The following is a 12,400-nucleotide window of genomic DNA, read 5'->3' as shown; positions in this document are numbered from 1 at the left end:
ATAACCAAGTCCTTTTTCACAATTGTAAAGTTAGGGGAAGTTTGAAGTTTTAGGTTTTGAGAGTCTCTTGTGTTTTTGTAAGTCACCCATGTATCTTTTGATACAGGGAGGTAGACGGATTGTTATTTGATTGTGTGTCAAGTTATTATTCTCACTCTTACAACTTTTAAGCATAGAGGTGAGTAGCTTTTAAGCAAATTTGATTTGTTGTTATATTGAAAGTGTAATCTTCTCTATTGATTAAAGTCATTGGGATTGGGATTGTTTTATCACTCAGGTGATTGGTTGTAGAAAGTGAGAGGTGGATCTCATATCTAGAGGGTTCTAGGTAGAAGTTGCACAATGTAGGGATTAGGAAAAAAGTTGTAAACAGGGACTATTTAAGCTTTGAACTAACACTATCATAGTGAATTTCCTTCCTGGCTTGGTAACCCCCAGAGTAGGTGACGTTGCACTGAACTGGGTTAACAATTATCTATGTTATTTAATATTATGCAATATTTCTGCATAAGTTACATTTTTGATATATGGTTCTGTTTGTTAACAGATGTTGTAACATCTGTCTTGACATTATGTTCTGATGTTGGGACATCAATATTAACATGTTTTAAAAGTGCCAGAATTTCATGCAACATTTGTTGGCATCTGGAATGGCTTCCTGTCTTTGGTTACATGTTGTTGCTTAGCTAAATGAGCTATCATCGGAGTTGGATGCTACATTTAGATAAATACTATAATTTAGGAGCTGGCATTGGGTCTTCTACTAGGTTTGAAATGTGCTTTACAAATAGGAGTACATAATTAATTAGTTTTTGTTGGATAAAGCGAACTATGATCTTTGTCATTTGTAAGTATCTTAAATAACTCTTTAGGACTTACCTTAAGAAAAAAGTGTCACTCTTTCCCCTGCGTGGGCGGGAGGCACCTTTACTTTCCCTGCCTCTTAAGAATTATATTTGCAAGATGTCGGAAGGACATGCCTTTTCAAAGAGTACGACCAATGAGCACTATGACCAAAAGAAACCAAGGATATCACAAACCAAAATTCAAATAAGACAACTCAACTAATACAAAAAAATCAATTTATCTCATATGAGAAAGAATCTGACACAAAAACTGGACAATATCTTAAAATTACTACTAACTGATTGAACTCTCTTAGTTTGTATATCAATTTTGCAGGGAAGAAACACGAATGCACCCTACGACAAAGCGAACCAATCTGGAATCATCAAACTCCGGTCAATGGGTAACTCTCGGGTAGATGAGTTTTCACTCTCGGCCATAGTGGTAACTCCCTGCCGAATAGGAAAATACGGGTAACTCCCCGATCAGATTAATGTTCACTCTTGGCCATAATGGTAACTTCCCGTCAAATAGGCAAATACAAGTAACTCTCCCGTAGGATGTGTTTTCACTCTCGCCCATAGTGGTAACTCCCCGCTGAATAGGCAAAAATAGGTAACTCCCCAACCATAGTGGCAATTCCCCACCGAATAGGAAAATATGGGTAATTCCCCAGTCTGATGAGTTTTCACTTTCGGCCATAGTGATAACTCCCCAGAGAACGGGTAACCATTCCCTAGGAAAATTGGATAACTCTCAGGCCCCGTGGAAAATTACTCCAGGCCAAAATGGGTAACTCCCAACCGAACGGGTAACCACTCCCTAGGCCATAAATCTAGTTGGTTTCTAACATCATTCACATGCAGCATGGTAGAAATTCGTAGAAGTGGTCAGGATGAGTCTTACTTAAGCATTTCACTCCTCTAAGCCTCATGCTTGGGGGGCATACCAGTTAGATCATATCAATCTCGGAGCAAATTGATAAAGTCTATCTCGTACCAAGCCACGTCGACTATGGGAAATACCAATTACGGGAAATAACGATTTCATTCGCCAGGGTATATGAACCCGACCTCAATGGCTTAGAGCTGATTAAATGTTTCTTTAAATAAGGATACTTTGAGAGATGCTAGCAATAAAGCAGCCCTGGTGGCCATAATGCTAAAAAAACCGCCATGATGTATGCCCTAGATAACTATATTCGTTTGGGGTTTAATAATCAGTTGTTACAAACAAAATTGACAAAGTAACAAGGTTCATCAAGAAACGTGGAACACTAGGAGTACGTTTCTATAAAACTAAAGTTTAACTAAGGGTTGTCATTTAAAACTCTTATTTGCAGTTCAGTGAACAAGATGAAATCAAATATATTTCTGATTCGTGTTAATTGAACCTTTAACTTATATTGAGTTCAGATGGGATATATCTTCGACATGGGCATAATAGATACCTATAATATACTAAGTCCACCTAAATATATGCATGGGGCTATAAGTGAATAGTTGGGAGGAAACAAAAAGCATTCAAAACAATAAAAAGCCTCAACTGAGCATAAAACATTGCATTGAAAAGAAAGAAGTTGTCCGAACATTATGAAATGCATCCTCGAAGGATGACTGAAAATGAAAAAACAATTGTGAATCAATAAAAAGAAAACTATCACTTTAATCATTCCAAACGTCCTTCGAGGTCATGTGAAAAATAAAGCAAGATCTACGCAGAAGTTTCCAGCTAGTGAAAACCTCTAAGGCCTTCCTTAATTTTGCTATTATCAACTGGTCGAGAAACCACTAGGGCTCTCAGGCCCCTACGCATCAAGCCGTGAAAAGACACCTAGATGAATCTTAGCCAGGTAGGAGAGCAGAGAATTTCAAGATTCTTTCTTCGAACACTTCAACCTATCAGGTATCATGATCGGGGGGGCTTATGTACACCCTGTGATTCTTAGAGCCGAGTTATTAAAGCCGAGAATGTAAGTCAAGATATGTCGAGTAATAGGAGCCGAGTTGATGCTTATTTATCAGAGATAAAAAGGTCATCGGAGCCATTATGACAAAATCGGTTACAGCAGGCCAATGGTCATAAATCAGTTACAAGTGTTTGACGAGGCCTACTATGAAAGGTTAATGGTCACTAACCACTCACTAAAGCCATACCCCTTAAAGACCCATTGGAGGATAGAGTTGACACTATAAAATAGTCTTTGAGACCAAGGAATGAGGGCGACAAAGCGCATGAATAACACAAAAAGGAATGAGAGCCTGGAGGCAGCCAACAATTGTGGCCCTCCATCCTTCTCGTAAAAGCCCCATAACATACAACAATTGCAACATTGCCCGGGTCACTTCAGAAAGGCTCTCCAAAAATGTTCTGCATGAACAATTAATGATAAATATTATTTTATCATTCTAAACAAAATATTTTTTTTAAATGTTAAAAATTTCTCTATATTAAAAAAAAATATTTTTCAAAGCCCTTCATTCCCTTCCTCTCTAAACTCGCAAACAAAGCCTAGATAAATTTTGCGGGAACTTTGATTTGATATTTGTAGTCCTATATATAGGGTTTTATTAGTTTTAAGAGGCCTATAATTTTTTGTATGATCATCACAATCCAAACAAACAAACAAATATTGATATATAATTCATTATGTTATTTGATGGTCTCCTCCAATCATTTGTTTGGATTATAAGCTTTTTTAGAACATATCCATGTTTGTTCCCGAGGTTTTGGAATGTTCCTTTGGATAATAGTTATGAGAGTGATTTTTCATTATTTGACGTCATTGATCCGACGTCACGACAAAATTCCATAAAAAAATACCTTTACCATATTGTATTGTATCCTTAAACACTACATGTTCTTAAACAGAGATGTGAGGTTCAGGAGCACTTCAGAAAACTCTTACTTCAACGTATAAGTAACTTAAAACCAACATTTCTACTAACAAAAATTCGAAAAATACTATTAAAATTAAAAAAATATTTTTAAAATATTAATTAACCGAAATTAATTAGTTTTAGTAAAGGATGAAAATTTTGTTATTTTATTTGTATATGAGATGAGATAAATGGTAAATGAATTTTTTTTATAAGCAAAAGATAATATTAATAATTAAAGTACAAGGGGTACTCAAACCGATACAGAAAGTGAGTGTAACCAATATTACAAGGTAGTACAAGAAGAACCTCTATTTTCTATTATGTGCCAGGACCAAGCCAACTCTTTAATATTCATGATTAAATCATCGAGCATCCACGATTCGCCTTTAAATAAGAAATTATTTCTCGTCATCCATAATGACCACACAATAGTTAGCCAGATTAGACACAATTTCTTCTTTTTTATTTTCTCCACCAAAGCTTGAGTGAAATTTCTCAGATGATACACTCTAACTGAATCCTCCATATCCTTAATATCCAACCATCCATATATGCTATTCCAAACTTTTTGACTAATTATGCATTTGAACATGAGATGTTCTAAGTCTTCAACCTTCTCCTGGCAGAATATGCAAAGCTCTTGTTGTTCATTTTGAATTATCTCCCACCAATTGATTTTCTGTAGGTAATATGTTGAGCACCACCCTCCATCCAAAAAAAAACCTTTAATCTTGATAGGATATTAATCTTCCAAATCTTCTTGAGTGTCAGCTTCGATTGAATTTCCAAAATGTCTTCCAAATCCCGGTCGCACATTAGATTGTAGCAGTTTTTCACACTAAAGCAGCCTTCTTGATTCGGCCACCATGTTAACGTGTAAATGGTAAATGGGTTACTAATACAATAAAGAAAAGTGTCATACCCAAACTAATTTGCTGGTTATCATGTAAATAACCCAAATAGTATCAATTTTTACCTTATGTATCGTCTATATATTTTTTGTGGTTCCAGTGAGTCCAACAAGCACTGTTATCTCCACCCATTATTATGTTGACAATGGCATTAAGGTAGTGTTTAGTGCTACCGTATTAACGTGTGAGTTGACTTGAAGCATGCAATATTTGACAATAAAATATATACTCTTTCAAACGAGCTGTCACAAAAGCTATTTAGTAATCAAAGCTGTTATCCTCATCGCCATATCCATAGCTACTTCATATACAAGCTTATATATATTCCAGTTCTAGCAGTATCAACCAGCAACTGAAACAAAGAAGAAGAGAACCACTCTCATTAACCATGGACTTCCCCCCATGCACGTTACTTCTCTTCCTTATCCTAACCACACATCACTTTACAGTTCCTTCACACTCAGAAAATTGCAACCCAGATGACAAAAAAGAACTTCTCCAAATCAAAAAACAGTTTGGCAACCCAACCAAACTCTCTTCATGGGATCCAACCACCGACTGCTGTAACAGTACATGGCTAGGTGTAGATTGCGATAACTTCACTCCAACCTACCGCGTCACAGACCTCGATTTCTCCGACCTCGACCTCCCCAAACCCGTCCCAATTCCACCCTCCATCACTAACCTCCCTTCCCTCGTCTCCCTCTATGTCACCCGCGTCCCCAACCTCGTCGGCCCTATCCCGCCGTCAATCGTCAACCTCACCAAACTCCGGTACCTCTCTATCATCCAAACCAACATCTCCGGCGAGATACCTGAGATACTCTCACAGATCAAAACACTTGTAACCATCACCCTCACTAACAACAAACTCGCCGGTCCCCTCCCCGCCTCACTCTCCTCTATCCCCAGCCTCGTAGGAATTGGATTCGAAGGCAACCAACTCACCGGAACAATACCTGAATCGTACGGCTTCTTCCCTAAACTCTTTACAGGGCTGCTTCTCTCGCGAAACCGGCTCTCTGGGAAGATTCCGGCGTCGCTGGGAAATCTTGACCTTTCGGACGTGGGCTTGTCACGGAACGCTTTCGAGGGTGATGCTTCAATGTTTTTTAAGGCGAATATAAGTACACTTACGATATCTTTGGCGATGAACTCGTTTTCTTTTGATATTGGGAAAGTTGGGTTGTCCAAAGATTTGAATACTTTGGATTTGAGGAACAATAAAATCTATGGTGTGCTACCTCAGGGACTTGCAGAGCTTCGGTTTTTGCATAAGTTGAATGTGAGTTATAATAACCTGTGTGGTCAGATTCCACAACTGCGGTTTGATCAAACTTGTTACGCTCATAATAAGTGTTTGTGTGGTTCTCCTCTTCTCGCTTGCAAGACTTGAAATGAAAGAATGGATACCACAAAATTATGCTATATGAATTTTGAATAAAGAAGACTGGGTCTTCATTCATTTACATTATAACGATCTATAAGAATAATTTTATTAAGAAATAGAATAATTTTGACACATTGTAAGAAGTTTGCATTAAGGACAATTACTCCTACTTATATGAGTGACATTAGAAGTAGTGTGAAACATCTTCAATAATTGAATGATTATCATTGTGTAAAACACTTTTGCACAACAAATATGAATTAGATATTTTATATGGATCCAAGAGAGTATTTAGTTTATTATTTTTTCAAAATTAAAGCAAAAGAGAACTTTATTTATATTTATGTAATGCTATATGAATCTAAAAAAATCAAACCCAAAATATTTACGAGAAAAATCTAGTGTTCATAAAATATAATAGACTTAATATCAAAGTTCAAATACTTAAAAAAATTGAGGTGTTCATATAAGCATAAAAAAAAATAAAAACAGTATAATCTAAGTTATGTGGCACAAGACCAAGTTAATTAGAGTTTGGGTTTATAAATGTTACTCCATTCTTTCCTTTATGAGTATCACTTTTTAGAAATAAAATTATGTGTCATTTCAAAATTTAAAGTAGTAATAATGATGATAGTTTTGTCAAAATTTAAGGTTCATGACGATTTACGGCCAGGATGGTCGAGTTGGTTGGCATTCCTGTTGGATGAATCGGTTGAGCAAGCATAATGTAACACTTGTGTAGTTTTGTAGCCTTGATAGAATATTGCTTAACAAGACTAATTATTACCTTTTGACGATGATTATCGGCTACCGACTATTAATATGATATTCAGTTATGTGTTGGCAATAATTCATTATACTGAGTGAATGTTTATCTTGAGCTTGTTTGAGTTCTTGATGCATTTATGGAATAATAATCTATAAGATAGTATCGTTGCAAGTTTTGTTACGAAAAGAAACACATATTTTTATTGTAGATTTGTAGTGTTCAAACATTTACACTAAAAATAGGATATTACATCATAATCACGTATTTTACAACCATACTGATAGTCAATGTTAATATGTAAGGGTTTCTTCTTCGAATAAGAAACTTGAATTGATTAATTTGGTGTAATTCCCTCTTAGTGTAACCTTTTTTCCATTCCCAGTTTTTTATTTGACAGTAACATTTCTTTTTCGATGAAAGGTTTGGAATCTTGGCAAAGGAAATGATTATCTTAATATCCTGGAGGCTTTTTGAGGTTGGTGGAGAAAGATAGCTTGTCACTAGGCATTCATCATAGCCTAAAAAATCTCAATGATTCAAGAGAAGACGAATTTGGTATTTGCGGTGATGATACTGGGAAAACTATTACTACCAAATTTGTTAAATGGACAAGCCATGAATGACCACTTAAATCTCAGCCATAGTCGGTAACTAATTTGCTTTCCATCTTTCTCTATCTTTGAAATCTAGGTCGTGAATCATACTTCAATAAGTTATAATGAGTAAAGGTATGTCACCACATACGAATTTTTCACCATCCTATACAGTTACATCCGTGCGTAATAAGAAAATAGAATTGGTTCAAGGATAATGTATGTTAACAATAACATCACATGGTTCCGTGTCTTTAATAAGATTATATAGAAAATGTCGGTTGATCTAATTGCAATTAGTGTTAAATCATGAGCACTAAAAAAGCTGTTTCCTTTGATATGATGGTTGCTAGATCTACATGGGTACCTCATATCCTTCTATACTTGAAAGAGGTCAAAGGAACCAAAATGAATCTGATACTTTTTGATTTACAATTTGTGTCTTTCATGATTCTAATAAGTATATGACCCAAGCGCTATTATTACTCACACGAGAGGGTGAAAACATGTGTTGGGGCTCGAGCTTGGAAATAATGCACTTCGCCCTACATAAATTAAGATGTTATCTGACAACCTCATATCAAACAATTTAGTTTCTAATATGTTCTTCCTGCATGAAAATTCTCTATGGAAACCATGAAGCTCTAGTTAGAGAAATTGGTACGATATTATCATGGCGTTGTTCAAATTTTCAAGACTCCTTCCCTTGTTGTTATTAATTGTATAGAATCTACAAGATCGCTATCATCTTAATATACAAAGAGTCTAACTCTACATGGTCTCTGTCCTTTGAAATCCTTAATTCTTAAAACTCAATCAAAACTGGAAGAGAATGTAATGGTACTAGGTTAATACAATACTGATCACCAAGTGGCATGACTCTGTAAAAATTTTGTTGACAGACAAGGGCGTTAAGTTAGTCGCTTCACAGGGAATTTTCAAAGAAAGGTTGCTAGCAAAATCAGGATACTGACAAATGAAAACTTATGCTTTAAATTAATTGTTTTGTTGGATAAGGCGAACCAATGTCTTTGCGGTTTGTAACTAAAGACCAATTTAGAACTTACTTTAAGCAATGAATGTCACTCCCTCCTCCTGCGCGGGTGGGAGGTACCTTATTCTTTACTAAACTCGGTAAAAATTATGCAGGATTGTGGCCACAAGAGCCGGTATTCTATCGAAAATTTGAATTTTCAGTGAAATGACATCGTACACTATGGTGAAAAGAAAACAAAAGGTCACACCAAATGACACTTATCATCAATAGACTGCAATCCATTTGCTCTAGGACACACCATCCTTAAAAAATTACTTAAACCGATATAAACGAGGCGAAGCCGATCCTAAGTCATATTGATTAACTCGCCACAAATATGTTTATGGGCAAGATCATCAAACTAGAAGTTGACTCGCTCAACTTCGAGTCATTCAACAAATTTAAAAAAGTGACAGTAAAAATCTAGATAAGAGAATAAGACATGAATGATTATAATGATGTAACGACTATAACAATAACAACCATGAAAGTTGGTGGTCATTCAAGTCTTAGACAAGAGAGGGACCAGGCAATGAATAGCAATAACAACATAATGTACATAACGGTCCAAATCTTGGCAACCAAGTTAAAACCATAACGACTATAAGAGCATCTTCAACGGTAGTATTTTCTTTTGAGTTCTCCACCTAGACATGCCACATCATAGTACCATTGCATTGCAATGCAACTATGAAAAAATTGTGGTACCCAATCAAATTAGTTTATTAGGTAAAGTTGTGGGTCCAATAATAACTTTTTAGAATTATACAATTAAAATAAAAATTATAAAAATTATTTTAAGATGATGTGGCTAGTGGGACCCATAAAGAACCCAAAAATGGGTTACACCATTGGAAATGCTCTAAGTAGATTAGGGAGAGGCCAAGCAATCCATCACTTATTCAAATATTAGTCATATTGAAACTTTACATGTTGACTCTTGTTAAGGTCAGAGATACTATTCAAAATAACGAAAAAGTGTTTATATCCAAACATATCTTGTAAGTTACCTGTATAAATACACAAATATCAGTTGTTACTTTGTATATTATCTTGACAATGACATTAAGGTAGTATTCAGTACTACCATATTAACGTGTGAGTTGACTTGCAGCATGCAATATTTGACAATAAAATATACTCTTTCAAACGAGCTGTCACAAAAGCTATTCAGTAACGCAAGCTGCTTTCCTCATCGCCACATTTATAACTACTTCACATACAAGCCTATATATATATTCTAGTTCTAGCTACTGAAACGAAAAAGAAGAACAATTATCATCAAACATGTACTTCCCCTCATGCACATTAGTTCTCTTACTTATCCTAACCACACATCACTTTATACCTTCACGCACTGAAAACTGCAACCCAGCTGACAAAAAAGCACTTCTCCAAATCAAACAACAATTTGGCAACCCAACCAAGCTCTCTTCTTGGGATCCAAACACCGACTGTTGTAACAGTACATGGCTAGGTGTAGATTGCGATAACTTCACCCCAACCTACCGCGTCACCGATCTCGATCTCTCCGACCTCGACCTCCCAAAACCTGTATCTATTCCACCCTCTATCACTAACCTACCTTCCCTCAATTTGCTCTTTCTCACCCGCATCCCCAACCTTGTCGGCCCTATACCGCAGTCCATCTCCAACCTCTCCAACCTCCGGTTCCTCTCTATCACCCAAACCAACATCTCCGGCGAGATACCTAACATACTCTCAAAGATCAAAACCCTTGTTACCATCACTCTCAGTAACAACAAACTCACCGGTCCCCTCCCCGCCTCACTCTCCACTATCCCCAGCCTCGGAGGGATCGCATTCGACGGCAACCAACTCACCGGCACAATACCTGAATCGTACGGGTCGTTTCCGAAACTCTTTACAGGGTTGATTCTCTCGCGAAACAAGCTCTCCGGGAAGATTCCGGCGTCGCTGGGAAATCTTAACCTTTCGGATGTGGGCTTGTCACGGAACGCTTTCGAGGGTGATGCTTCAATGTTTTTTAAGTCGAATATAAGTACACTCACGATATCTTTGGCGATGAACTCGTTTGCTTTTGATATTGGGAAAGTTGGATTGTCGAAGGATTTGAATGCTTTGGATTTGAGGAACAATAAAATCTATGGTGTACTACCAGAGGGACTATCGAATCTTCGATTTTTGCACAAGTTGAATGTGAGCTATAATAACCTGTGTGGTCAGATTCCAACAAACACGAGGTTTGATGAATATTGTTATGCTCATAATAAGTGTTTGTGTGGTTCTCCTCTTCCCGCTTGCAAGACTTGAATAAAATGGATCCCACAAAATTATAGTATATGAGTTTTGAATAAAGAAGACGTGGTCTTCATTTAAATTACCCTCATTTAAATAAAGAAATGTATTGAACTAATTGAAGTATAGACTAATTTTGAGATGAGTAAAGAAGATGCTGGTTTGCAGTGTGCAAACAAGAAACATTATTTTAATTTATTTAATTGTTTGGTATTTGTTCTAGCATAAATAGTTAAATATTTTTTTTTTCCGACAAAATGACGTCGTTTTGATAATTTTTTTAAAGATTAAAATTAAAATGTAAGTAATTTTTTTTATAATTTGTTTAGTACAACTTTTTCTTTTTGAAATTAGATTTATTAAACACTTCATTTATTTTGTTATTTAATTTATTTTTCATACTTTTTTCAAAATTTATTTTAATTTTGTGTTTTGTATTATTTTGTTGTATGTGATGTATGTTTAAAATTTAAATATAAATAATTATGATAAAATAAATCATTTATTTTGAAACAATTTTATTTTACAAATGAATCACCATAAATGAACATATATTTAATGATGGAGAAAGAAAATGACAAATAGATGTTGTCAATAAGCAATCTCCATCACTAATTTTGAAAATAATAAATTTTAAATAAAACAAAATGTTTCCACAGTATAGTCATTAATTAAATGTCAAGAGCATACAGAGGAGTAATTGCCATTGCCAAGTAAAAAAGAAAAAAAATTAGGATTTTGGTGTGGCTATAGCCACATTAAGTCCAAACGTGGGTCCGTCCATGCCTACAGGTTAATCCCTTTAGAGTATTATGTTGGTGTTTATTCCGAATTTTGATAAACAACCTCTAGTCTCTTTATTAAAGATAACATGCAGGATCGACTAGAGAATCCTAGAACATAGTGTCAAAGTTTTATAAACTTGTGTTTATTTGTGGTGATATAGATATTCAATCTAAATGAACAATATTGTCAAAATCGACTGAAAAGTATAAATAAAACAACTTGCAAAGATAAACATAACAAAACCAGTCCCAGTGTAACACAATTAGAGCATTATTCACATAAACATATAAACATGGAAATAAATAAGCAAAGATAGCCATCTTAGCCATCCTTTAACACGCACGACTCTAAGGCTCCTCTACTTGGGTATCTCCAACAACGACATGAACATCAACACAACAACAAACAAAGGGGTGATAATACAATTCAAAATATGATTGTGGTGCATAATACAATAAGGATAGATATCACACGTGTTCTCAACAAACAAGTCACTCAATCACACAACAATCAATTATGCAATGCAAAGTATGTATGTAATGCACTTCTCGACTCGATGATGAGTGCTAAATTGTTGTAAATTTGAGTGTGAATAATTAGCACTCATCGGCTTAATTCATTTGTTTTACATCAATAAACCTCAACTTTAGTCAATATTTGGTATAGTTTACATTATAGTGTATATATTGCGCTATCGTGTAAATATCATTGAGTTTAATTGTTTTCATCTCATTTTTGTAGGTATTCAAGCATTGATATTTATTCATAGTTAGATAGAGCATGGAATAAGCTTTCCAACGCTTCGAACCGGGCGCAAATCGGAGTTACGGTTCTCAAGTTATGGCCGAAACAGTGCAGAACTTTTTGCTGTACTGGTGTCTCTCGCCGGGCGAAAAAAGGGCTC

At 35.6% G+C, this 12,400-nt stretch overlaps 2 protein-coding genes across 2 annotated transcripts; both read left to right on the top strand.

Annotated features, from left to right (window-relative positions):
* Positions 1 to 4,180: 4,180 nt before the first annotated feature.
* LOC131607714 (polygalacturonase inhibitor 2-like) lies at positions 4,181 to 6,396 on the top strand. Its single transcript, XM_058879683.1, has one exon. The coding sequence runs from the start codon at positions 5,028 to 5,030 to the stop codon at positions 6,033 to 6,035; it is 1,008 nt and encodes a 335-aa protein (XP_058735666.1). The 5' UTR covers positions 4,181 to 5,027; the 3' UTR covers positions 6,036 to 6,396.
* A 3,205-nt stretch (positions 6,397 to 9,601) lies between these two features.
* LOC131607713 (polygalacturonase inhibitor 2-like) lies at positions 9,602 to 10,918 on the top strand. Its single transcript, XM_058879682.1, has one exon. It carries the CDS (start codon positions 9,718 to 9,720, stop codon positions 10,723 to 10,725), a length of 1,008 nt encoding a protein of 335 aa, XP_058735665.1. The 5' UTR covers positions 9,602 to 9,717; the 3' UTR covers positions 10,726 to 10,918.
* Positions 10,919 to 12,400: the final 1,482 nt, after the last annotated feature.

This window comes from Vicia villosa, linkage group LG5, assembly GCF_029867415.1.
Source record: "Vicia villosa cultivar HV-30 ecotype Madison, WI linkage group LG5, Vvil1.0, whole genome shotgun sequence".
NCBI classification, from domain to species: Eukaryota; Viridiplantae; Streptophyta; class Magnoliopsida; order Fabales; family Fabaceae; genus Vicia; species Vicia villosa.
Note: the sequence above shows the minus strand (reverse complement) of the source record. Positions and strands in the feature narration are given on the sequence as shown.

What these genes read in the sequence shown, in the direction of transcription:
- LOC131607714 (XM_058879683.1), top strand. Translation starts at nt 5,028, where the DNA reads ATGGACTTCCCCCCATGCACGTTACTTCTCTTCCTTATCCTAACCACA.
- LOC131607713 (XM_058879682.1), top strand. Translation starts at nt 9,718, where the DNA reads ATGTACTTCCCCTCATGCACATTAGTTCTCTTACTTATCCTAACCACA.